The 27,708-nt window shown below is 53.4% G+C and overlaps 1 protein-coding gene across 1 annotated transcript in view; it reads right to left on the minus strand.

Annotated features, from left to right (window-relative positions):
• TCERG1L (transcription elongation regulator 1 like) overlaps window positions 1–27,708 on the minus strand; it is a 174,526-nt gene that overhangs the window by 46,016 nt on the left and 100,802 nt on the right. Inside the window, exons 5-6 of the mRNA XM_064593550.1 lie at window positions 6,629–6,720; window positions 3,873–3,961 (exon numbers count right to left, since the gene is read on the minus strand). Coding sequence (XP_064449620.1) covers window positions 3,873–3,961; window positions 6,629–6,720 — 181 coding nt within the window. The remainder of the gene's footprint in view (window positions 1–3,872; window positions 3,962–6,628; window positions 6,721–27,708) is intronic.

The following is a 27,708-nucleotide window of genomic DNA, read 5'->3' on the forward strand; positions in this document are numbered from 1 at the left end:
GAAAGGCAGGGTGGCAGCTTCTGGGCTCTGTCCCCGCCTTGGCACCAGGGGACATCTGAGCATCTGAGCTGACGAGGGTCAATGAGCCGTGTGTGCACCGGTCTCTGCTCCTGAACACAGTCATCTTAACATCTTCGTGCAAACTCCTGGAAACGTCTCTCCATCTTTGGTTACTGCATTTGTAAATGTAGTTCCCATTTTCAGACGAGCAGTGGAAAGGCGGCCGGCAGCCGTCCGCAGAGCTGGGCTCCCGCTCCTGAGTCCCGGCCGGCTGTCTGTCCAGCCTCTCACACAGGAGACGCGGACCCCCAGGGCGCGTGTCCTCAGCACCCAAACGAGGCCCAGAACAAAGTCCGTGGCGGCTCCGTCTTGACCACAGCTCTGGGTTTCGGGAGACTCTGTCTTCTGGAAAGTCACGGGGTCTCCTCTGTGCCGTGGGGTCCACCAGAGCCCAGCGTCGGCGACCACAGGGCCTGCTCCTGCCCCAGGTCCCTGCCCTGTCGGGTGACGCAGGCCAGGGGCCCGCAGCGGCCCTCACGCCCCATCGCTGCGTCGGCGCGAAGGCAAGGCCCCCCGAGCACTCCTCAAAGTGAGCGGGGAGCAGAGTGGGAGCAGCTACGCCCCATCCCAGGAGCTGCCCGCTCGGGAGCCTCTTAACTGTGGATTGAAATGGCAGCCTCCTCACGCACCCCCTCATCTGCCTGAACTACGCCACTGACATTTCACTGAACGTTAGAATCCCCTCCCCAGCAAGTAATGTCTCACCTGTCCCTTCCGTGACATAATGAGAGACTCGATTATGCTAAGAGGACAGAGTGACATTTGGCTTCTCCTCAGCGGCGTGTGCGCAAGGCAGGGAGGGTGTGCGGGCTCCGGGCTCCGCCGCCGCGCACATGTCCCGCCGTGTGACAGCCCAGCGTCCTCTTCACTGCGCTTCCCGATTACTTTGCCCCTGTCAAACCTCCTCCATGCCTATCAGGCTTTGGGGAATTTTCCTTTCTTTCTGGAAAAGTTCTACCTTTACCCAAGAACATGTTTTTATATTCTTTTAAAGTCAAACGTGTCCACTACCCCCATTTAGAAAAATCCAGAGAACCTACTGTTAAAACATCACACTCAGCGGATTAATATTTTTTTAAAAGATTTTATTTATTTATTTGACAGAGAGAGACACAGTGAGAGCAGGAACACAAGCAGGGGGAGTGGGAGAGGGAGAAGCAGGCTTCCCGCAGAGCAGGGAGCCCGATGCGTCAGCGGATTACTATTATGAGTGAATAAAAGGATGCCGTCAGTGGGTGTAAGATGGTGAATAAAGTCAGAATAAAAAGCGTGCGATTAACATAAAGTCAGGGGGAGCGGGGAGGGCACCTGGGGCGTGGAGCCTCTAGGCACCTGCTCAGAGAATGCCCTCCCGCTCCACGGCAGAAGGCTACACCCACAAACCTGCCTGCTTCCTCATGGCAACCACACAAGTGGGCCTGGCCGGGACGCGGCACCTGCTGACTGGCAGAGAGAGCACCTGCTGGTGCTTTGAGCCCTCGTTGGTCCCTGGTCCCAAGCCACTGTGAGAAGGACTCCGGGTTTTGATCCAAAGGCATCACGGACACAAAACTCGTACTAAGTCAATCTTGACTTTTTGGAAAATGATCTTATTTCAAAACCATTGTTCATTTTTTTTAATTTTACAAAAAATAGTGATTTGTAAGTCCATAATCTTTTAGAGAATTGTAAAATGTTAATTAATCATTGGCACCGCCATTGATTGTCCATTGAGCCAAAGGCTCATGAGCTTTACACTTTAACAGTTTTTAGGTTTTCTCGTGTCTTCAATGGTTCCAAGGAACACATTTTAATGACGTTCCAATAACAGAGTGGCTGAGTTGTCCCAGAATGGCCATGCGGGTGAAAAGCCAAGTTATAAAAAAGAAGGAGGAGGACAAGCAGGAGAAATGGAGAAACAAAAATCCATAAGAGACTGAACAACGCTCTTCTAGAAGGACCACACAGAAGACAGGAGCAGATTTGAAAGGACAGCTCAGGTTAGATGGTGTCTCTCCCTCCGGCTTCCTCTTCCATTTTGAGGCCGATAGGATGTCCCTTTCTATGAAAGTTCATACGTAGTCTTCATTTTCTCGTTTCTCCTTAAACCTCATGTGTCAGATTATGGCATCCTTAAACCCTCCCAACGGCATTAAGCTTCTGGGTGGCAGAGCTAACCGGAGACATCGTTCCGGCCTCCGAAGCCGTGTCCGTGGTTCAGCTGACAAGGCAGGAAGAACGAGGGTAGGCTCCTCCCCCTTGGCCACCGGGCACCCCGGCACGCCTGGCATTTCGGAAGGGCTTTGTGGGACGCTAGCATTTTTGAGAAGGCCGTGCGTCGGGCCGTGTGTCTTGGCAGCGAGAAGAGCAGAGAGAATCACAGGCGGGTGAGGATGATCACGGAAGCCGCCTGTTTGCCGGGGCGATCCGCTCGTGCTCACCGGTCCTCCAGGACGGAACCATGAGCAACAGCACCTTCCCCACTCTCGCTTCCAAAGCAGCAGACAGCCCCCTTGGCTTTCACAGAGGCTTCAACCTCTCCCGAGAAGCTTCTCCTTTACCGCTACGTTGGAGAGGTTTCAGGTCCTAGCTGACCCTGCCGTCCTCCCACACATTCAATTGCTCACTCGTGTCCTGAGTGCACTGCTCTCAGGGGCCCGGAGGCTCATGGACCTCCCCACACAGCTCAAACGCTGGTCTCTTCCATTGGGCTGTTCCAGAGCAGGATCCTTCCTAATAAAACTGTAACCACAAGGAAACCTTTCTCCTGAGCTCTGTGAGTCATCCTAGCAAATTATCATACCCGAGGGGAAGTTGTAGGAACCCCCGCATTTGCAATCAGCCAGGCCACTGGCATCCGGGTCTGAAGCGAGGGCAGTGTTGAAGGACAGAGCCCTTTGCCCCTGGGTCTGGGGGACTCTGCGTCAGTGTCACAACCGACCTGAATTGCAGGACACTCCCTAAGTGTTAGGACGACTGGAGAACTGGGTGTGAACTGTTGGCAGAAGAAGGCTCTTCCCCAATGGTGTGTTCAGCTGAAGACAGAGGGTGGGGGCCACCAGGGCTAGCCGTGCAAAGGAGCTGGGTGCCCAGTCTCTCCAGTGAAGAACATGATTCACCACGATAAGCAGGCGCTCAGGGCAGAGCCAGAGGGCCCAGCAGGTGCCCAACACGCCCTTCCAGCATCGCTGGCCACCCACCGGGGACACCATGCAAGGCTGGTGTCGCACCGAGGCCATCAGCAGGTGGCTGTTCCTGCACAGAGGGCACCTGACCCAGACACAAGGGCGCAGTCTCTGTTGTCTGAATTATCTGTTCCTTCCAGCTCTGCCCTACCCTCTAATCTTCAGGTTTTAAAACTAATTTTTATTATAATAACCTTTTTATTCTGCTTCTGAATTACTCCATTATAAAAGGACATTTTTAAAAACCAAAGACAGGGGCTCCCTGGTGGAGGGTATGTTGAGTACCGCACACTCAAAGATCAGGGATCCTCCCAGGGCAGCTGGAGAGAGCCAGACACATCTTTAATTAACAGCCGTTCAGTTACTGTGTTCTTGGAGTAGAGGGAAAAAAGCTCTCTGAAGCGTAAGGCATGGGACATTTTCTTCAGACACCATCTTCCACTGATATATATGCAACAGCTTATTATTTCAATACAGATGCGCAAGTGTCTGGGAGCAGGATAACCTATCACTTAAATGCTATTTTTCTTTCTGTAGAATGTCACATGGTGTGGAGCTGTGGCTGCCACGAGTTGCAGATTAATTTTTTAAAGCCCTGTATTACCTAAGGAACGTGCACTTTCTCGCTGGTGCCTGCAAGCATCTTACCAGGGGGATCCGGGCACCGGGGTGGAGGCCACGGGTCTGTCTCCCTCGGCCGCACTGTCCTCTCTTGTGACTAGTATGGATGGAGGCTCCTTTCAAAAGAAAGAGAAGGACAGCACTGGGTTTTTTTGTTTGTTTTTTTTTGTTTTTTTTAAATTTAAGCACTCATCTTCAATTAGGCAACCAAGTGAAGAATAACAAGTCTCCTGCAGACAGACCTGCCTACAGTACCCACTCGACAATGACCCGCTCAGTACAGCAAAGCAAATGGGACTGAGCAATTATGCTGAGAATACGGAATCTAAGGCACAACAGACCATGCTGAGCAACTCAGACAAAGGCATCTCCCTAATTACCCCAAATTGGCTAAACTATCTGCTTTTGTAGACACAGAGACAGGCAGCAGTGGCCACGAGATTGCTTCTGGATGCCTTAACATCTTGTGGGTAAAACATCACGCGGATTCCTCTCCAGAAATGGGCTGACCCAGAGGCTGGGGTCCAGGGGGTCCGAAACCGTGCACTGTGGCAGGGACCCTGGAAGCAGCAAGGGGTCCTGGGTGCAGCTGGGCAAGCCCGCTTCCTTGTAGCATCCGCGAGGCTGGCCTCCCCTTTCCGGGCATCTGGCCGGGGGCAGCGTTCAGGGGCGTGTGACATGGTGCAGGGGATTCTGGGGCAGAGTTGGGTTGGAAAATCACTCTGTCTCTGTTTAGAAAATAAGGAATGTTTGAACATGACAGCACCTAGAAGAAAATGAAGACTTATTCTCTAATATTAAAAAAAACAAACAAACAAACCATGGCTGGGACACTTGCTCATCGTTCATTATGGATACAATTTGGAGAGAAATGGAGGTTGCTTGAGGAATGTGTCACCTCCGGAGCAGCCGAAGGAGAGAAAGGGAGTCGCATCAAGCACAGTAAACTCTTGCGGTGTGGGGAGGACGTTGTTTTCCTTTTCCCAGCTGTTTCTGTAGTTTTAATCTCAAAGTTAGAATATTACGATACTGGGTTCTCTTTCTCTTAAAAAATCAGGTGAGATTTAAAAACACGAGGACGTGATTCAAAACAACAACCAGGCTCTCAGATGAGAATGTCAGGTGCAATTAAAGCTCTAGATTCCTTGAATAAAAGGAAAAAAAAAAAAAAAAAAGGATGCCATCTCAATTTCTACCATAGCTTGTGCCAGGACGTTAAGGGACACCACTGTAGGTGAGGAGGTGATTAACCGCGTGTTTGGACAGTCGTGGGGCCACGCCACCGTGTGCACACCCACGCGTGCCTCGGCCAACACTCATGTACGCCGTGTCAGCCTCCCCACAAACAGACGAGCTGGAAAGGCAAACGCTAAATTATGGGCGCACTGAAACATGAGATTCAGACAAGAAGTTCAAAGAACGCTGAGTGTCTCAGAGCCCAGGGTGAAGAAAGTCCCACGCAGGGAAACGTGGTGCTCTGTTGGGCCATCCCCATTGCCCCCATCCACCCTCAAGACAGGGACTGGGAAGGGCCCCCATGGTCAGGCTTGAGTGGCCAGTGTGAGCAGAGCCGGCGGAGAGGAAGGACAGGAGTCCTGAGCCGACAACATTCCTCTGGAAAGTGCCCGCGGGGTCTCGGGTTGAGGGCAAAGCGGGCATGGCACCTCACTATCAGACAGGCGATGCCCGGGAGGTGAGGGGCCGTCTCACTCCTGCGTGAGCATCCTGGGCTTTCCCTGGCCTCCTCCTGTGGCCCTCCATTCGCTGACACAGATAATGATTTTTAATTTATATAATTATCCCTAAGTTAACAATAATTTCTTTTGAATTTTCAGGTAGTAGGAGATGTCTTTCCTTCCTGTGAGAAAAAAAGGTCAGGATAAATAACGAACATAACAGGGAGGACTCAGAAAGTGGTGTTAAAAGAAATATATTGAGACCAGAGTTTATACTACCAATCCAATTAGAAAAACGAGGGGAGATTTTCATTATGAAGCTAATTGAACACTAGAAACCCAACGAGGGCCTCTGAGCAGTGGATTACCCCAGCTAATTACTCACGCAGATTTGCGGGGCATGATTTGTGGCAGGGACTAACATTTAAATTTGGCAAGGCTGGGACTGTCTCCCGCTAATTACCACTGTGTCTCCTTCACGGGGCACATGCTGCCCATGATTTCCTGTTGGCGATAAAAATGGCATAAAACTCCCTTTCCGCACTAAAGTGATAAAAGTGAATTAGAGGCGCAGAGCCCAGGGATAAAGAAAGTAGTTAAGGCACTAGAAAGGGTATTTGTTTAATAAATATGTAATTCTGGCATGGACGTTCATCTCTTAGAGAGAAATCCTACGTCCGGGAGCAGACGTTCAATGCGCGCTAACGTTTGTGACCCACCTTTGCCACCGACCACTGGTGCTAAGGATGGGGAAGGGTGTGAACGGGCCAGCGATGGCACCCTCTCCTGAAGTGTGGGGATAACACATGCGGGAAGCCAGGTCACCACCCAAGCTCCTCCACACAGAGCCCAACCGGCGAGCCCTGGAACGGGACCCGCCGGGAAGGCCAGTGGCTGTTCCCAAAGCCCTCGGCCCCCGCCCCTCTGCTGCGTTCTGGAATCATCCTGCCGGGTTTGGCTCCGTTTCACAGAGCAGACGTCACCACACAAGAACCAGGTGGGAAAACAGGTGTGGGCGGGGGGGGGGGGGGGGCTGTGTTTCCAGCCCCGAGTCCCCTCACCTGGGGTTTCACGTCTTTAAAACACAAGCGGAGTCCGCAGACCCACCTTCTCTGCCCCGTCCCCGGCCGGGCTCTTCCTCTTGGCGTGAAGCATGAGGGCGGGAGGGCAGGGCGCTCGGCTGCGCTCTCTGCTTTTATCTGTTGGACCAAAACAACTGTCATTAGCATCCCATTTGTCACGTCACTTTGGAAAACTAAACAAGGACAGAAAGTGGCCTTGAAAATTCAACTTGGCAGCCCACACCACGCATCCCACAGCAAGGTCCCAGGGAAGGGCAGACTTGGGGGCCAAATGAGCCCCCTGCTCCATCCCACCTTCCTCAAGCTGCTGCAAACTTGGCTTCCTCGGCCACATACTCTGGCAAGGAGGCTGTGGGAAGGGGCCACAAAGGCCGGGATCCCACATGAGGCCCCGCCACCTGCCCACGGTGGGCGTCTGCACCTGGAACCCTCAGGACTGCGGACCTGGGTCCAGCCGGCAGGGCAGCCTGTCCCGGAGCCCAGAGGTGGGTCAGTGTTGACCTCCAGGCCCCGGTGCAGCCATGACCACCCCCAGGAGACATGGGTTGGGGCCTGGCAACACCAAACACAGGTCCATGTCCAGATCAGCCCCGGGGAAGGAACAGTCAAGCTTTCACTGAACTGTCTGACCACACCTGAGTCACGAAAATTCTAACGTCAGGGCAGTGGGGATACCTTATTATCACTCATGGGGATAAGCAGAGCTCCAGGACTGAGCTAACCTCTCTGGAACCTGTTGGGATTACTCCCCAAAGTCCACCTCCCATCCAGGTGTGAGGAGCAGTGGGGAGCCTGGGCGCCCAGCCCTCTGTGGGCTCCACGTGGGGCCGCACTGCCCACCTGCAGCCCCAGCCCCACGGCACGGGCCGCACGTCCACGCGGAGGGTGGAGCTAAACATGCAAAACACGTCAGTAAGTGAGGCACGGCCTGGGAAAGCCAAGGGGAAGACAAGCGTGACTCAGTTTACTGGGTGTCTCAGGAGCCTGGGTGTTCTGGTTTGAAATCCCGGGACTACTCCGTCGTATCTTCTGCTGCATGTGGGGACACCTCATCCTCACGTTAACGATGCCTGATTCACCGGCGTTAGCATCGAAGCCGTGTCTGTCCACGCTTCCTCCCCGGCTGCCCGCTCCTCGCTTTACTCCGTGGAGACCATTTGTGCCGTGAAGACTCACGACCTAAACATCCAGCAACTTCAACAACAACATCTGCTTCTGGTGGAACCCACCATAGAGCAAGTGTCGGCGATTCAGTAGGATCACAGAAAGAGTTTCCGGATACTCTGCCCCACCCCACCCGTCCGATGGGCCCAGGCCAGTAACAAGACTCGAGACCCCAGGGATCCCCATCTCGGCTTCAGCCCATGGCCCCTGGATCCCGCCACCCACCACGTGCTCGAGACCGAGGGTGCCCAGGAGGCATCAGAGAAGTGGTTCTGGAGCCCCTGGCTCTTCTCTCCGCCTCAGCTGAGCAAACGGAACTGGGAGAGCGTTTGCATGGAAGGATGTCCAGACCGGCCAGAGACATGCGTGGGCTGGCGTCAGGGGGACCGTGGAAGACAGAGCCCCAGAGGGTGGGTGGCTGCAGAAGCCACCAGAGCAGCTTCTATAAGAAAGAAGGAGGCCGGCCATCGGGAACCCTGCCGAGGCCTCGGGGAACAGCACTGAAGGCGCTCCCAGAGCCGCCAGGCACGACCTCAGACCTGCATTCCCTGCTGCACCAGCGAGGCCGAGAACTGAGATGAGCTGAGCCCACCCTCCTGCCTCCCTTAGGCAGGCCCAAGGGGCGGAAACACATGGGCTTGGGCCAGAGTCCCACTCTTCGGGGATGGCCCTGGTCTCCACTGATGTGGTTCCTGCCCTGGGACCTGCTTTGTCGCTAGAAATGAGCAGATGGTGGCTTACTTCCTGCCGCCACCCGAGCCAGAGCCATTGGTCTGCATTTCCCGCAGACTTCAAGGGGCGGAGCAGGCAGCCCGGGAGGGTGTACCGTCATTCTCCACGACGGACCCCGTGTCTGCCTGTGGCGGCCCCACGAAGATCACGGCCCCCGTGAGCCAGCATGCATGTCGGGATCTTCTCCCGTGTTTGGAGACCTGGCAGTAGGGCCGCGGGCTCGCCGGGCTAGTCTCAAACGAGAGTTGCCACACTCAAGTTTATTCCCAATATCCCCTCATTATCGTGAGAAGACATCTGACAACCTTTCTCTTATTGAGAATGGTTGATCCTGGTAAACAACAGCTGTTCAGATCTGGCTTTTGAGGTCAAAGCACTTGCACTGTCAGTGAGGATCCTCCCAAAGTCCTGAGTTACAGCCGTGGGCCGCCAGGCCCCCCAGGACAGGTGCTGATGCTCCCCAGACAGGTGCCAGGCTCCCTCGGACAGGTGCTGTGCAGGGCACGGCCTCCCCAGGAGCCCATCGCCTCTGCTAATAGACGCGGGTTCGCGGGGGCCGCTGCGCCTTGGGCTCTCATGCGGAACGGGGTCGGTGTCTGGGCTGTCCCACTGCGGACGTGCTCGCTGCTTGGCTCCCCGTGGGCCACTTCTGGGGACAGCTCTGAGATGCTCAAGGACTCCTTGCTCTGGGCCTCTCCACAAAGCCCAATGATGTCAGGAAAGGCTCCCTCGAGTGTCCAAGAGAGCAAGTTGATGGAAGACGTTCTACAAGTCTGGATGCCCAGGGCGACGAGGCAGCTAGGGCTGCACCATGTGTTCCAGGGTGGAGGGGGCTGGGGGGCCAGGTCTTTCAGTGCTGTCCACCAATCGATCACGCCTGGTGCCACGATCTGAAGTGCTCTCAAATGGCCTGCCATTCGATTTTGCTCCTGGCAGAGCTGAGAGGCCAGGGGCTCAGGAAATTCTGCATGGAGGTCTGGAAGGACGGAAGGCCTCTCTGCTGAAAATCACCACATCCGTCACCTGACAAGTGCTGATGTGCATCTGGCCCAGTCCCAGGGCAGTGGGGGACACGCAGGAAAGTGACGCAAGCAATTAGCCGGCTCTTCCCTCGAGTCCGTCAAGGCTGACCCAAGGCCAGGACACAGCGACAGCCCTGGGAAGGTGCGCAGGGGCCGTAACTCAACCCCCTGAACAAATCAGGGCATCGGGCCACCGACCAAAGACAACTCCGGGGCACACGATGGGGCAGCAGGTCTCGTGGGAACTGGACCCTCTGCTCAGCAAAGGCTGCTTCTATTGGACAAAGTGCCAGGATTTTTTTTTAAACATTCAAAAAATTGTGTTTTTTTAATTATTAAAATGAACTGCAGACAAAAATACCTAACGTGTCAAAAAGATAAGAGAAATATATCAGTATCTCCTAATTCAAAGGAACATTCTACGTTCCATCTAATTCTAACTCAGTAAATATTGACCTCCCCTGGTCCCAGTCTCCCCATCCATAAAATGAAATGATCTCTCAAGTTCCTCCAATTTGGGGATTCTAAAAGTCATCTCGGTACTGGGAACTATGTGGGGTATATCCCAAAGAAAGAGAAGTGACCTTGGGGGGCTGGTGAGAGAGTCTTCCGGGTTCCCGTGGGGGAGATGGGCCAACTCTGGAAAATGGATTAACCCCAAGGAAGAGGGCGGGAGAGAGAATTCACCGTTTCTATCCTGAAAGCCAGTAGTGACCTCAGACGGATGGCTCCTTTGGAACCAACCTCCTCTGATGGATTTGGAATTAAGTGGGAAATCTCCTCTGAGGCTAAGGGACCCCTGACCCACCCATGTCTCCCCCATATGACCCTGACGGTGATGTCCCAGGGTGGCATGAGGTTGAAGGGGACAGTGGGACAACTGAGTCCTCTGGCTGGTGCAGACCACGGGCCATATAGGAAGGGTTTACGAGGAGAATCCACACCACGACCCCAGTGTGCATGCTGGCTTCAGCCTGCAGCGTGCTGGAAGTTAACAGTGAGACAAGCCCCACAGATGGCCCGTCGCAGGGCACCATGCCCAGAAACAGGTGTCTGTCCCCAGGGACCTCCATTCACGACAGGCCGGTGTAGACAGGTGAATGTTAGCGGACAATCCTGGAGTCACGGGGGCTCCGTTTTCTGGGTTTGCCGGTGGGGTGACCCCCTTTCCATATTTGAATGTTCTCACCTCCAGGAACAGAGAATTTATCAGGTACGAACAGAAGTGTCTTAAGGGGTTTACTGAGCAGTGTTTTGACCTTGCACACCGCCCCCCGCCCCACAAGAGCCATCTTGACATAATTTCCCCAACGCTTAGGCCGAGCAGGAACCATTATCTCATTTACACGGAAGAAAAACAGACCAGGTGAGTCATTTCCCAGGTTACAAAATAAACCATTAGGGAGAGCGGAAATTGTTTATCAATTTAAAAGGCATCAAGCTCCCCTGAGAATCTGACAATAAAATCAAGAGAGGGCGCCTGGGTGGCTCAGTCGTTAAGCGTCTGTCTTCGGCTCAGGTCATGATCCCAGGGTCCTGGGATCGAGTCCCACATCGGGCTCCCTGCTCGGCAGGAAGCCTGCTTCTCCCTCTCCCACTCCCCCTGCTTGTGTTCCTGCTCTCGCTATCTCTCTGTCAAATAAATAAATAAAATCTTAAAAAAAAAAAATAAAAAAATAAATAATAAATAAATAAAATCAAGAGAAAAAGGCAATTTATGTCTCAGGTAATAAAAATGACACAGTCAGGCCCATTGCATGCGGTTCGAAATGAGGCCTGGACAACACACCGGCTTTCAGGGTGTGCCTCCTGGGGGCTCAAGCATCCAAGGGAGACCCCGTCCCTGGGAAAGCCGGGTTCCGGTTCTAACACTGCCCAGTGGTGAATCAGCAGGTACTGCCGGTCAGGGCACCGACAGACAGACGGACAGAAGCACGACACAGATTCCAGGGCTGAGAACAGGCGAAGCTGGGAGGGCCGGGAGCCAGGGAGCCACGGCGCCTTTGATTGCTTTTCCATCCGAGACCCGGCATCCTGTCCCTGCAGTCCTGTGACGTCACCGTGGCCAAGGCCTACGGGCAAGGAGGTTCCCAAAGGGCGGGACTGAGCAGACGGCCTCCCGTTCTCCCCGCCAGGAAGGAGGAGGCGAGTGGTGAGCTCCTGGGGAGTCCCGCCACCCGGTGCCGGTTCAAGGGCTGCAGCAGGGCCCAGCCGGCAGGGTGGCCGGGAGCAGAGGCAGCAAAGGCAGCTGGTCACGGGGGTCTTGTGCTCCCGTCCCCTCCCCCCACCAGGGGACGTGCAGGCTGGGTCCCCCGCCTTCTCTGGGGCGGCCAATGCAGCCGGGTGGTGAGGCCACGAGTCACAGTAGCTGGACATCCGGAAGTGAGGCTGCCTGTGGTGAAGCCGAGGTTCTGAATGTCCACACAGACACGCAGTTACGGGGACAGAAGAGCCACGTCCTCATCTGAGAAGCCCAGCCCGGGAGCCCCCAGCCCGCGCACCAGCAACAGACACAGAAATGCTGGTGGCATCGGCTGGGCTCCAGCCTCTGCGGGATGGAGAGACAACCCCTGCCTGGCGGTGGAGTCTCCCGGGATGATGATCTCAAGCCTGCTAGGTGGGGGAGCACAGGACGGCCAGCACAGCAGGTGTCGGAGGGGGCCTGGGGTCCGGGGGGTCATGTGAAGGGAATGTGAGGACCGGCCTTGTCTGGGCCCACCTCCCTGCTCCCCACCGCCCGGCACAGTCTGGCCAGTGAGGTCCCAGGGCACCTGCTGGAGCTCCCCTATAACTGAACAGTATTTTCATGTCAATGGCAAATCATTTCTGAGTCCTTCCAAATTTTCCACAGACAGTCATTCCCCGAGTTGACAAACTGCAGAGAGAACTCGTTTTCTACCTGTTTGTAACATCCTGGATTTCGCTTTGCTGGAACAAAGGGTTTTAAAACACTGAGATTGGAGGGCGTGAGCTTGGCGTCCCCCACCAGAAAGCGTCAGGGTTCTGTGATACGCCCCCACTCCCGGGACAGGGTTCTGCCCCCATCCCCAGCCAAGATCCCATGCCAGGCCTTCTAGAATCTACTGCTGGTCCGTAGTGTTAGCAAGGAGCTGACATCACCGCTGGACAGAATGGCCTGGGGAGATGATGGGTCATCCTCCCCCGACTGTTCTAGAACCCGAACCTCTCCAGTTCTCTGATGAAGGCAGGTTTCCGATGGGGAGTGCCGACCTTACGATGGGGTTGCAGGAAGCCTGCGTGGAGCAGGGCAGGCTGAGGGACGCTCCCTCGTTCCAGCGGGAGTGGGCAGTGTCCCCCGTGCCCGGCCCAGGGGCAGGGTGGGGGCTGCCAGGGAAACTGGCCCCAATGCTGTCCACGGAGCCGTGAGCAGAGGAAGTGGGCGGCTAGGCGCAATGTCTGTGCAGGGAGTGCCCTGTAGGGCTTGCATCCTGGTCCACCCCATCGACCCCATCAACGTGTGTTCACTGAGTGAATGCATGAACTACAGGTGAGTCCCGTGTGATTTTAAAAGATTTGCTCAACGTTAAGATTATTATCCACATTCTTAATCGCAGGAAACAAACTGAGGGTTGCTGGAGTGGGGGGTGGGGTGGGAGGGATGGGGTGACTGGGTGATAGACACTAGGGAGGGTATGTGCTCTGGTAAGTGCTGTGAATTGTGCAAGACTGTTGAATCTCAGATCTGTACCTCTGAAACAAATAATGCAATATATGTTAAGAAAAAAAAAAGAAGAAGATAGCAGGAGGGGAAGAATGAAGCGGGGGAAATCGGAGGGGTAGACGAACCATGAGAGACGATGGGACTCTGAAAAACAAACAGGGTTCTAGAGGGGAGGGGGGTGGGAGGATGGGTTAGCCTGGTGGTGGGTATTGAGGAGGGCACATTCTGCATGGAGCACTGGGTGTTATGCACAAACAATGAATCATGGAACACTTCATCTAAAACTAATGATGTAATGTATGGGGATTAACATAAGAATAAAAAAAATCTGGAAAAAAAGATTATCATCCACAAGTAGGGATATTAAAGGCAAGAGGGACATCATCACGAATGAGAATTTCTGTAAGACAGTTCTGAGCCCTCTGTCAGGTGTACGGTGGGCCCTGCCACACACTTGGACCAGGAAGAGGGGGGAATGGGGCAGGGGGAGCCCGGGATGCAGAGGGGCCTGGAAGTGTAAACGGAGGTGAGGTGGGGACAGGACAGGCGGGGGAGAGGGACAGAGATGGATCCCTGTAAACCTGCAAACCATCATTAACATATTTCCCTCTGGCTCCAGTAAAATGTGTGGCAAAAGTACAGCATTCGAGCCTTTCCAGAAAGCATAAATCCATTTCACGGGGCCCGGCTGAGCGACCTAAGCAGCCCCCACCCTCGAGGCGGCCTGGGAGCAAGATCCACGGAAAGCAGGGATCACCTCCTCCCTCCCTGGACCCGGGAGGCTCTGGAGCGCGCACCCCACACCGCGTGCTCGGCCAGCCTGGCTGTCGTGAAGGCACAGCTGGGCTGGTCACTGGGCATGCCCTGGGGACGTGAGCCGGCACTGGGGGCTCAGGTGCCCATCCGGAGGCGGACGCACCCCCCCCACTGCACACACACACGCACGCACACACGCGCGCGGACAGAAAAGACTAGTAATAGAACTGCGACAGGTTGCTAGCCATCGCAGAAGATGAGCACGTAGGCCAGGACCCGCCGCTTAGCTAGGTTAGTCTCAGGTGTACGTGCGCCAGAGAGGAGAGGAAGAAAACCTGACGGGGGTCACTACAGATGAACAAACAATGGCAGCAGTGACTTTTTCTGAAGGGGACACCAAAAGTAAGTTCTCTGCTGTAAAAACGGTAAATGCTACGCACCACTTCCGAAACACAGACACCACCTCTGGAAACTGCCCGAAAGCGTTATCGTTCCCCCTCCCGCAGTGGAAGCCCCTGTCCTGAGTCCAAGGGCACTTTATCATCTCCTCCGGCTGGGCTGCTCCCGCTTGCCGGCTGGGGCACGGGAGGGGAGGCGGGGCCCGCTGGGAGCTGCGCGCCCCCAAGGTCCCCGCGAACGCCTGCTTTTGGGACGCCGAACAGGTGAACAGATGAAGGGCCCCGGGACACACTTCCACGAGGGTGCTGGCCGACGCCTCCCCTTCTGCCCTGAAGGCTGACCGCTTGGGACCCACACCTGTTTCTTTCAGTCTTCCATGACACTTCCACTCCAAACAGTAGCCATCCAACCCCTCAGGCCCCTTGGGTCGAGTTACTTTCACTTGTTTCCTCTGGGAGCAGACGGGGCCTATGGCCACCTCTCATCTGCCCGGCCAGTCCATCGTGGACAGCCACCCCTCCCCGCCCTCTCCTTCATCGTGAGCCATTTCCACAAATCCTCAAGGTCTCCTTGGAGCCTTAACAAAACAGCTGCTTACAGGACCTGGGGTCAGAGGGGAGCCGGCTCTTACGTGGTGACAGCACAGTTCGAGGCCCCGCGACCCACACCCATGCACGGGCAGGGACCCACTGGGCCCCTGGGACTCCACCTCGGAGCTGACCTCTCTCAGGGGAGCCTCTTTGGGAAGCTGTTTGGAACCTCTGCACCCTGAGCTCAGTGTGTCCTTCAACAGGATGATGAATCTAAAACATGTTGATGGCATGAGTGATGTCCCAGGAGCCCAGTGGAGGTTTTCGGGGGCCAGCGTAAGAATGGGAAAACTCACTGGTGGGAGGGCCTCGAAGTGGTTTTGGAAAAGGACAGACTGGGCCTATAGTCTGCACGTCTCTCTTTCCCATCAGCTGGGCCCCGATGAATGGGATGGGGAGCCTCTCGGGGCTCTGGGGTGGTCCTTGAAAGGCTGGAAAGAGCTACCGATGCTGAGCATGCTTCCCAGGCCTCGCGAGACAGTGGGGCTCCTTAACCTCAGGGCAGGACACGCTGCCCTAAAGGCTTCTCATCTTGATTTGGAATCAGGCCGTGGAGACCTCCACCCTCCCTGGGCCTAGGAGACCCTGGTCGCTCTGTGCAGAAGCCCCCTGGCGGAGCACCCCCCGCCCCGCAGCCCAGGGTCGGCCTCCCCTGGGGCCCCCACACCCCCTGCCAGGCACCGCCTCAGCACAAACGCTCCCAGGGTGACTGGTTTTCCACACTCGATGGCTCTCTTTCATCAAGTTAAATAACAGAATCAACAGATGGTACTCCACTGCACACTCTAAAGAGCCACAAATTAATTGTTTAATGAGACAACAAAGCAACTCTGATAGAGGCGCGCAAACACCGCATCAGACTCCAGGATTCCAGAGCTCATATGTGCTCCTGAGCGCATGTTCACACCCCACAGCGACATGCTCCCCCTCGGGGGCCATGGCCCGGCCTCACAGCCCAACCTCCAGCAGGTGGATGTCGCTGGGGCTCACGTGAACGCACTCCCCCTGGCTCCAGGGAAACCACACAGGTCTGTGCGGGGCAGGAGGTGAGCTGGGCCCCTGGCACAGCAGGCTGGCTGCCACGCCCCGTGGCCACCTGGCCACTGAGCAGCACCCGAGGGGTGAGGACGCTGTTTCCTCCTCCGGGGTACGGTGAAAGACCAAGCCATGCTTACAGGCAGGCTTGGATTGAGTGATAAACATGGAAACATCAAAATGCGTATCATTTAAGTCGGTTTTTAAACTTTTCTTTTAATTCGAGAATGCGCTAAACAGAGGCATGAAGAAGCTGCCCCTCCGAGCGGGGCGCAGTGTGACCTGGAGAGCATGGTCCTCCCTCCCTTAGAGGCTCCCGGCAGCCTGGGGTCCACCCTGTGGTGACGCCTCCAACCTCTTGACCCTGGAAAGTTCAGACAAAGCCCCACCCACCAGTGGGACCACCAGGGACAGCTAGGGGTGGGGGTTCCCAGCAGTTTCATCCAGTCCTAGGTTACTGAGCAAGGACCACAGATTTTATTTGATTTTGGTTTTGAGGTTGGTAACAACTGTGCTAATCTAGAATCTACAGCAAGTGGGCAGAACCTTAAACAACAGGTGATAGTTTTGTCACATGGATGACTATGGGATGGTCTTGCCCTGAGGTCAGGGCCCACGCACCCCTCCTGGCCCTGCTGCAGACAGGTGAGCATTTCCATCTCTGAGCCCCGGGACAGTAGTCCTCCCCAAAGACAAAGGGTTTACAGCTGTTTCTTCCTTTTTTGCCCAGAAGTATGTGCCGAGCACTGCCCTGCTCTCACTCGGCGTGAGACGTGAGGGGCTCGAGAGAGAGAGAAAGGTTAAGTGTGAGGCCGGCGTGAGCTTCGACAGCTAGCAGCGAGCCGGCGAGCAGCCACACTGCAGCATGGGGCCCCTGCATGAGGCCAGGCCAGGCCCCTCTGCAGTGGGGCGGGCGACTCGCTCACATAAGGAGCAAGAAGAGAGTCTCCAAGACATGACACTGAGACCCCAAAGACGGGCAGGGACAGGTGCAAGGGGCCGGAAACGTCATATGGAGATGAGGATGAGCAGGTGCAAAGTCCCAGAGCTCAGAGAGCCCTGACCCAGCTCCAAGCCCAGGGCCAGGGGGGCCGGGGCCGGGGACCGGGGGCCAGGGAGGGAAGCTGGGGCCAGCGGGGAGCCAAGCAGCAGCCCCCGTCCCTGCATTTGGACGTTCAGGGAGCAGCCAAGATGGAAAATGTGCAGCCAGTGACGTGGGGCCTTGCCAGTATTAACAATGCTAGTCATGACGCATTACACACAGTGTCTCAATGTTGTAACGTGATAAAAGGGACTAAACTTTATTTTCACACTGAAAATTTTTTCAAGGCCCCTAATTACTATCACTAAGATTTCACAGAGAAAGGAATCTCAGGAGGGGCCTATAATACCTTAGGTGTGTTCTGACAAAGCTGAAATTCAGTCTTGTAGCCTCACAGTTCAAATATTATCTTAGCAGTTTGGTTACGTTAGCATGAGTATTCACGGCTTCAGACTTTAAAACATCTCCAAAGTACCTTTTCATAAGCTTTCGTTGCATATGGAAGAGAAATGCATGATTAAATATATTCACATTTTAAATTACATCATTAAATTTTATCAAACAGGAATATTTTTGTAAAGGAATGGGATTCAGTATTAAAGCAATTGTAATCTAACAGGGAGGTTGTGAACCCCATATTTCTGGAGCAGGAATTAGGACCCCTGAGTCTGTTGGCTTCAAGGGCAGTTGTGTAGCTGGGTCTCTGGGTTCAGGAGCACCCCGCTGGCTGCATTCTCGTGAGGGCAACTTTAGGGATCAGGCCAAGAAGGGCACAGCGCCCCACTGCCCCCTGGAACCGAGCCAGCCTGGGGGCTCCCCGATGCTGCTCTGGGTCTGCCCGGTTGAGACATACCCTCCAGTCCTCCAGCCCCCACCACGGAGCCCCGGCCTGGGAGGAAGGGGCTGCGGGGGGGCTCAGGGAGGGTCCCCCACTCCCTTCACCTGGTCTGGGGCAGTCACTGCCCCTCGGGGACCAGACTGGAGAGGGGCTCAGCAGCGAGGGGGCCGGTAATCCAAGTGCATCTGGGCCGCTTCCTACCCCCAAAGTATGGGGATGATGGGTCTGGGGCAGGCCACCGCAGAATGTGGATTATTTCCAGCTCAAGACCATTAGGGCCGAGCCGATAAGAAGAGCGTTCTATGCCCCCCTTACCACCTTCGCCTTCCTCAGAGTTTACATAAGAGGCCTGTACGGGGAAGAGAGCGCTCACCGAAGATAACAATTTTTTACGTAAGAAAGACTTCTAGAACATCTGCTGCTCCCACCTCCTGTGAATCGTCTCCCGACCTTGGGAGCCGGACCCCTAACCCTTTCTCCTTAGCTCAGGAGGGCAGGTAAGCCTCCCTGCCTGACAGTCCAGGAGCCCCTTATTTCTTTGTGGGACTCCAGCATGAACGTAATTAAATTTGTTTTCCTCCTGTTAATATATTTTATGCAAATCGAATTATCATTTCAGCCAAAGAACGTGGAAGGGAAGAAGGGACGAGTCTTCGTCCCCTACAGGGACAATCGCTTCCTTCTCTGAGTTTCAGGTGTCCCAACAGAATGGGACAAATGACGCCTGTAGCTCACGCTGTAGGTGGGTTGGCACGTCTTCCTCACAGGTCCCGGGGCTCGGAGTCCCCGGCCAGGGTGCCGGCCTCGTGGGATCCGGCGAGAGCCTCGGCCTGGCCTGCGGATGCTGTCTCCCTGCACCCTCACACGGACAGCAAGAGCATGCTTGGTTCTCTTCTTACAGGGGCCCCGATCCCCCCATGAGGGCCCCCTCTCATGACCACATCTAAACATCATGACCTCCCCACGGCTCCACCTCCAAATGCCGTCACATTGCCGGCTAGAGCTTCAACACATGACTTTGGGGAACACGGGCATTTGGTCCATAACGAGACTACACGGAAGATTCTGGCTACAGGCGGTGCTGTGCAGAGTATCTACCACAGCAGGTGCGCACGGAATGGGGTTCTAGCAGTTCCCGGGGCAAAATCATCCGAAACCAGCTTCATCCACTGGGCAGACTCTGCCTGGGGGCGAGCAAGCGCACAGGACCCCTGTGGGTCGGGAGCAGAGGGCTCTCTGGTTCCCTACTCTCCCCAAGTGGAAACTCAGGCCCCCCGGGTCCAGTCACCTTTGACAGGTGCAGCCTCGTCGTCTAGATGGGGCTTCCAGAACATTGTGCTAGCAATGATTCTAGCGTGACAAGTTTAAGGGAAACACTGTTTCCCAGTATATCGGGAAAGACGATTCATTCCTCCTGAAGCACCCTCGCTGTACTAAAGCGTAGCTGTGAATCGGGAGGCAGAATTTGGCACAGCTCGGCTGCAGCAGAGGGTCCAAGTGCATCTGAGCCCAGGTGCCCGCACTTCCAGGCTCTCAATCAAGCCACCTGCTGAATGTTCTAGACCCTTCCACTGGTCCCAGGTCCCCTGTGAGCAGACGTAAGAGACAAAATTCTGAAGAATTTTCTCCTGTGTCCTAAGAAATGTGTCTGGCACTGTCCTCTAATGGCAGAGATGAAACATATATCGAGGGTCTATCACATCATAAAGATGGTGTAGGGGCTGCCCGCCTCGCCCAGCGTCTTTCCGGCCCCTGCACCCCCGGGGGCTTGGCACCAGCTGGACCTCATTACCTACCTAAGTTGAAAGGAACAGCATCTATTTTTTTTTTTAAAGATTTTATTTATTTATTTGAGAGAGAGAATGAGATAGAGAGCATGAGAGAGGGGAGGGTCAGAGGGAGAAGCAGACTCCCCACTGAGTGGGGAGCCCGATGCGGGACTCGATCCCGGGACTCCAGGATCATGACCTGAGCGGAAGGCAGTCGCTTAACCAACTGAGCCACCCAGGCGCCCAGGAACAGCATCTATTATAAAAGTTCTCTTAGCTACGAATCATGATTTGTGATAAATTCATCCTACCCCAACTCATTTGCGTTATTTAAATGAATAGATACTTACAAGGGTATAAGCCCAGTGCCCAAAAGTGTACTTGTGTTTCCTGTAACTCTATGTGATTAAAACAAAAGGTGATGCTAACAGAACCATCCTCTGCAGCCACACATCGGACTGCAGTGGCCCTTTGATTCCTACACCTGCATCCTGGCACGTGTCGTCTGCTTGCTCTCTGAAGAGCCGAAATTGAGTCAGCTCTGACTTTTTGCAGACCAATCTATATGAAAATGCAGTCCTCAGCTAGCTGATTTATTTTCACATTTAGATGTAATAAAATTAATAGGGCAGTTCTCATTTCAGTTGATGAAATTAACTCAGACTTTAAAAAAAAATCCAACTTCCTTCAGTTATTTTCTTTATTTTCAAAAGGGAAGTTATTCCAGTCATTTGATACAAATGGCTTTAATTAGTTTAAGGCAAACATAACCTTTAACGAATACAGGCTTGGGATCCTTAGTCTGTGTGCTAAGGGAAACGAAACAGTGCTGTTTTCACACATTGATTTGTAACGTCAGCCTGCACAATCTGATTTGGTTTGGCTTCAAAGTAAACCACCCATCACCCGAAAGAACGATCCCCCTGCCGAGGCCATCAAGAAGCCAGCCCATCCCCACGTACACAGATGCATCCTTACAACAAGGGCAGGTGCGTTTTGTGGAATGCCAGGGAGCAGGAGACCCAGCACGTCCATGTGCTGTGTACTGTGTTTGGTATACTGCCCAAGATGCAGGCTTGGGCTGGCTTGGAGGATGGCAGACGCATTCTAAGGAGCGTGCATTTTTAATGACTACTTCTTGTAAAGGTATTAAAAATTAGAAACAGTTAATCCTACACTAACCATGAAACACCTAGTAAAAAGAAACCCTTTGTTTCAGAAATACCCCAGTGAAGGTTCTTGTCTTGAGTTTACCTTTCGCCCAGTCTACTGAGCTGGTTACCACCTGCGTCAGCTCTGTGTCACCTAGAATCAGAGTCTCTGCATCAACCACACATCTACTGCAGATCTGATCCAATGCCCTTCAGTGGCACCTCGAATCCCATTCCTTTCCCATCGGTATGTTATTCCCCAGGAGCACCCCACTGCCTGAACCCCCTCCCCAGAACAATGCCGCTTTAGACAACTGCTCGATCTGGAATACCTTCTCCACCCCTCCCGCACACAGCTCAGGGCTCATCCTCCCTGCGACCGTCCGTGACTCCCCATGTGAGCACAACATCCTTGCTCTGCCCTCCACTCTGTCCATTTCTCGTGTCTTTACAGATCGTACTCAATTGTTGGCTGATGAATCCCTCCTTGGAAGATAAACTCCTTCGAGGTGGAAACCATGCCTCCAGCATTTCTGTCCACCATGCACCTGCACAGGCCTGGGTTCAGTGGGGATCCCCCAACCCCTTTAGCCAAAGTCACTTTTCCACCTCGGTGATGATTCCTCCTCTCTGCCTCTGGGCAGGCCGAGCCGTGGGCTTCTCCAGCTCACCGCACTGGGTCTGTCCCGGATGCTACTATTTCCTGGAATTTGTCTGCCTTCCCGCCTGACATTCCTCCCCAGTGCATTAGAGAATGCGATCCTCAGCAAAGCCTTCACGCCGGCTCTTGCTCGGGGTAAAGACCTTATTGTCCTGTGTTCCCCACTATATATATTTCTGTTCTAGCATATCACATTCAAATGACTCATCTCATGTCTGTGAGCTCCCGGAAAACAGAAGCCGTGTCTTTTAATCTTTAAATCTATTTTAAATCAACTATGTGATCGACACAAAATAGATGCTTAATGAATGTTGGATGGCTGATTAAATGTATATTTGCTCAAATGAACGAACAAGCATCCTCTGGAAGAGATAAGTGGGCTTATCAATCTGCGCCCTTCCATGTGCAGAGCAGTCAGACAAAAGAGAAACAAATCAGCAAATAAACGAGAAGCTGGACACACTGCCTGGCAGAAGCTGAGGCAGCTAGTGTGGGGATCTTCCATTCCGGAGCAAAACCCTCCAGCCCAATCATTGAGAGGGAGCTCCAGCAAATGGCCAGCACCCAGCACACCCGACCCGACCTGTCCCTGGAGGCTCTACATGGACGCAGAAGTCACAGTCAGCTTTCTACTGGCTGATCCTGAAGTGAAGAGGGGCAGCTCAGGGCTGCCAGACACCTGAGCGCTCTACAGCACAAAAGAACAAGGCCAACTGTAGACATGGGGCGGTGAATGGCAGCGGACCTCCCGTAATGGAGAGGAATGTGTAAAACAATCAGAAGCATAGCTAATTTCTAGGAAAAAATACTTAAAATATATAATACACATTAAATTATATTATATATATATATATTACCTAGTATATTTACATATACTCATATTTCCCAGAGCTCTGTCTTACTCTCTAGCTTATACATAAAATACATATGCATTTATATTTATATATATATACATTTGAAAGACAACATCGGGGCATCTGGGTGGCTCAGTCAGTTAAGGGTCCAACTCTTGGTTTTGGCTCAGGTCATGATTTGAGGGTCGTGAGATCGAACCCCACGTCAGGCTCCCTGCTGGGCGTGGAGTCAGCTTGAAATTCTCCCTCTCCCTCTGCCCCTCCCCACCCCCACTCACACACACTCTCTCTCTCTCTCCCTAAGGGAAAAAAAAAAAAAAAAAAGGGAAAGACATCATCAAATATCTCAAAATAGAGAAGAATGTGATAAAAATTTTCAAAACATAGAGATGTGACCTCGGGTTTGGCAGTGGATTCTTGGCTATGACACCAAAAACACAAGCAGCAAAAGAAAAAATAGATAAATTGTACCTTTTCTAAAATGAAAAACTTTTCTGCATCAAAGGACAACATTAAGAAAGTGAAAAGACCCACAAAATGGCAGAAAATATATCCAAATCATTTATCTGAAAAGGGGTTAGCACTCAGAATACACAAAGAACTGTAACAACTTAATAAGAAGACAAACAGGGGCACCTGGGTGGCTCAGTCGTTAAGCGTCTGCCTTTGGCTCAGGTCATGATCCCAGGGTCCTGGGATCGAGCCCCGCATCGGGCTCCCTGCTCCATGGGAAGCCTGCTTCTCCCTCTCCCACTCCCCCTGCTTGTGTTCCCTCTCTCACTGTGTCTCTCTCTGTCAAATAAATAAATAAAATCTTAAAAAAAAAAAAAAGAAGAAGACAAACAACCCAATTAAAACATGATCTTCTCAGAAGGTTCTAGACCCGCCTGCCACTCTGCACTGAGTGCCCCACAAGGGTCCTTCCCCTGGCGGCCCGCTCCCTCCCTCCATTCCAACATGCTACCGGGGAAGGCCACCAGAGACACACCCCTTGGCTCCAAGGGTCTGGGAAGCGCAGGCCAAAGCACCTTGGATGGAGCACACAGGAGTGTCTCGATACCGTGACCTCAGTGATGGTGGGTCATGCCAGTCAAGGACGCCACCAGCCCCACCCCAGCTCCCTGTGCCGGAGGCTCTGAGGAATGGGCAGGGGCAGTAATGAAATGAGCAGCAGATATCTGTGAGGGGGCCGTGTGACCTCAGAGTCAAGGAGAGCTCATCCAGAGCTGTCCCGGAAACTCCCATTATCTGGGACACACAATGGCAGTCCAGGTGGCCCAGCGGAAGCATTTGGTCTGGTGTTCCGCTCTGCAGAGATTCAACCCGATGGCCTCATTAAGGACTGGCCCCATCCCCACCCCACAGTACTCCTGCCCTGTGCGGGATGTTTGCAAGGGGGGCATCTCCCCTGCCCTTTGTCCACTCCACTGCGAGAAAACCAAGGCTGAGGTCATCTGCCCCTTGCGGGCAGCAGAGCCTCCCTGGTTCTCTCTTCAGCCTGGAGTTTCTCAGCCTCCTGCAGGCCCCTTCACTACCTGCCAAGGACGAAACAGCTCTGCGTGGGATGTTTGGGCCACTCGCTTCTGGGGAGGAGCTCCCTGGCGGGCCCAGGTGGCACCCCTACCGAGCGCTTGGTCCCACCACTTTGGGGCAAGTAGGGTGAGCAGTCAGAAGAAGAAAGAGACCCCCAAGGTCTTCGGCAGAGGGGAGTCCCCATGTCCTGCACAACCACTGCTCCTTCCCTGGCTAGTCTCCGGCCTGGCAGAAGGGGATCAATCTGGAAGTGAGTAAATGCACAGTCTGTATCCTGAGGTGCTCCTCTCCTCCCAAAGGATAGTCTCTCCTCCGCTCTGTCCCCAGCACGTGCCGCCACCGCCCACCCCTAGTGCAATTAAAGCCATGAGCACCCGGCTTTTGACAAGAAGATGGAGGGCTTCGCCGTCCTGGCGGTTAATTGGCGGTGTTATTTATGAGTGTTGAATGCTCATGAAGTTCCCTGGCTGTTTCTGATGCAATTAGTTTCATTGATGGCAAGATTTATCAGTTGAAATAGTGGAAATCAAAGGACCAACGGATACAATAGAACACAATAAAAATGAGCATGCTCGGCTAGTTTCCATGCAGAACACCTAGAAAATGGGTTTCAAAGTTTTTACCGGGAGATAGAAGATCCCTCTGGCTTGCTCAATTACTTTATCCACACTGGAAACAGAGAGAGCACAGTCAGAGGGCACTGAGCTTCTGAAATAAAAGGCAAATTTCATCTGTGGGCTGCCCCAACATCTTAGTATTGCAGAAACAAATCTGAATTTCTATACTTCAATGACTCCTACACTCAGTAATGGGCACATAATTAACATTAATTCAGAATAATTATTACAGAAAATTCAAAAGATGCTTCACACAAATGTTTCAATAGATCTGACTATGGGTGTTTGCCTGTGACAGTTATGACAGTTATACGTGGGACCGGACTCCGTACCTTTCTTTTTAATCAACTTAAATGTTAATAGATAATATGCCCAATGAATAATTATTCAGGTTTCAAAAAAATGCAGAAGAATATAACGTGAAATATCTCCCTCCACTCCTAAACCCACACACAGAGACCTCTTTGGAATTAATGAACGTTAGTCTCTCTGTGAGCCTCTCAGACATTCTGCGCATCTACACGAATATGAGGATGCACGCTTTCTGTTCTGTCCATAGATGTACCGTAATATATATTTGCATTGTGCCTTTTCTCTTAAATTTAATCATGTAGCTTTGAGATCCAGGTAAAGAAAGTCTGCATTGTCCTTTTTAACAGCTCTGAATACCCACTGTACGGACGACCAGAGTCTGCAGAAACCCCTTCCCCATTTTCTAGGTGTTCTGCCAGGGAATGAGCAGAGCACGCTCATTTTTATTGTGTTCCATTGTATGGACATGAAGATTTTTCTAGTCTTTTGCTCTTACAGCTTTTACTGCCACGAGCAGCCCTGTGTCCTTGTCACCTGCCCCCCAGCAGTTCAGGTGAAGGTGAAGCCCTGTAGGAGAGTGGCTGGGTAGGAGGCTACAGTCTCATGATTCTGGTTTTGATGTTGCTGAACTGGCCATCCCATTTCTCATTTTAATTAGTGACCACACCTACCCCCCCCTCCCCGGGGGAGTGCCTGGCTTCTGGCTCCTGGCCACGCTATGAGCATCGAGTGTTGCCTAGGACCAACCTGAGAGGTGGTGCTTGTCTTAAGAGAGATCACTTTCCTTTGGGCTCCTCCATCAAACACATGCTTACTGAGAGGCTACTGTGTGCCAGGCACTGTTCTTGGCCCAGGGGAGTACACGGGGAACACAGAGGTGAAATTTCCTGTGCCCCGGAATGTCCATTCTGATGAAGACAGACTCAGTGTCATTATGACTGCGAGGAGCACCTTCCCGCAGCTGAAAAAGGTCTCTGTGCGTATCTTCTCTTCTGTGAACTATATGGCCGTGACTTCTGCTTATTTTCCCTCTGGACTGTGGATCTTTGTCTTATAGATTCACAGAGCCCTTTTGGCTGGGAAAGGAATGGGAAAATGCTGTCCGCCTTCTACTTTCGTTGTGATGGTGGTTTCTATGGCCCACAGTTTTATTTCTAAGGGGCCAGATTTGCAAGTCTTTCATGTAGAGCTTCCGGGTTTTTGCTGCACTGGGAAAGAGCCTCCTCACCAACAGCACGTAATTAATTCTTGCCTATCATTGTCGGCTGCATCTGAACTTCATCCGACGAAGGTGTGAGGCACGGATGCACATCCGTAATCCACCTGGTGGCTTCTGTCTTCTCGGCGCCATTTTCCTGATGATCCACATCAGCCCTTGATTTGAGATGCCTCCTTCATCACATACCAAGTCCCTGCAGGGAGTGTAGTCCGTTCCCAGACACAGACACATATGCACTTATTTACATACCGATGTTACATTTTTGCACAAACACACACACACACACGCTATTTTAAGATCAAAGAGCAAAGGAAGTTGATGGTAGATTCGGGTAGACGATGTATGTGTGTTACTAAATCCAACCCCGTCCGTTTTCATCACTCCTCTTGCTGAGGTCCCTGAGAGCAGCACGACCCCCGGAGCCAGGCCCCTCTGCTGTCTGCAGATCCTGTCTCTGTCCCGCTGGTTCAGGCCATGTTTCAGGTTTAAGCACACTTGGGACTCACTATGACAAGCATAGGGACAGTGGGGAAACGGGGAACAGGTGCATACTCTTAGCACATTAGCAAACCTCCCAGGAGCCTGGAACCGTGAACAGAAAGCCTGAATCACAGCCTGTCCATTGTCCTCACTTGGCAAGTGTGTATGGCTGTCTTCCTCACGTGGGGGTGCATCTCTGCTCAGAAACCACAGACTGGGATGCCGACAGAAAGTCCTATCATCTGAAAGGCTTAGAACCCCATGAGGATAGCCAGAACCCAGCTTATGAAATCAAACTCAACCTGATTTTGAGCTGTGTCGGGAACCCTTCCCTGAAATGGGCCATGGGAATGTCGTCTTATTTCTCGCGACGTTCTCCCAACGGTCTTCCCAGCTCTGCTCCTCCAAGAGCCTCCATGGAGGGTGAGGGGGCACAGGACCAAGATGGAACCCCCCTGCCTGGGTCTGGGGCACCCATCAGCAGGGGCTGTGGTCCCGCCACGTCCCCAAAGCTATACACAGGCAGACGCGCTCGCTGGGTGCAGCGTTGCCGAGGGGCTCTGCCCAATGGCAAAGGCATTCCATAACTTTTGTGTTGTGGTCCTGTGGGGTTACCATGGGAAGTCATGGCCACGTGTGGTGTGTGTGTGTCACATATATGCTGTCTTATGGAGGATGCTCAGATAGCACTAGTTGTTGTTAGGATGAATCCTCATCTTACAGCTGGACACATCTGACGACTGAAAGAAGTTCTCATCCCCTTGCTTGCAACCTGGTCCCACGCGCCTGGGCCCCCACACGCTCCCCCGTACCAGCCGCGCAGGACAGAGGCGAGAGCAGAGGGGGAAGCTGCACCTGCCCCGGGAGCTGGGTCCACCTGGCGTGGCCGGCCCTGCCCTGCTGGATGGGAGCAGTGAACTACAGAAAGGTATCCCCGCTGCGCCTGCCCAACTAAAAGAACTCGCCCTTCCCTTCTCCACACAGCATCCTGAGTGCCCATGAGCACTCCACCCCGACCTCGCAGAAGGAGCCGCGACCAGGTGGCAGGGAGACCGCACGCGGCAGTCGTAATGGGTCACAGTCCAGCAATTTGGCAGACTTGGCACGAACACACTGTCGTGCAGATGTAGGTGTCAGCAGCTCCTTCCTGGAGCGTTGGCTTCACTCTCATGTCTGTAAGCCCATCGCTGAAGCCCCGGGACTGTTTGCCTTACTCGATATTTCAATATACCATCTCCGTGCCTCCAAA

Source organism: Mirounga angustirostris, unplaced genomic scaffold, assembly GCF_029215605.1.
Source record: "Mirounga angustirostris isolate CCGP_5_RB_7025 unplaced genomic scaffold, mMirAng1.0.hap1 SCAF_6, whole genome shotgun sequence".
In the NCBI taxonomy this organism is placed as follows: Eukaryota; Metazoa; Chordata; class Mammalia; order Carnivora; family Phocidae; genus Mirounga; species Mirounga angustirostris.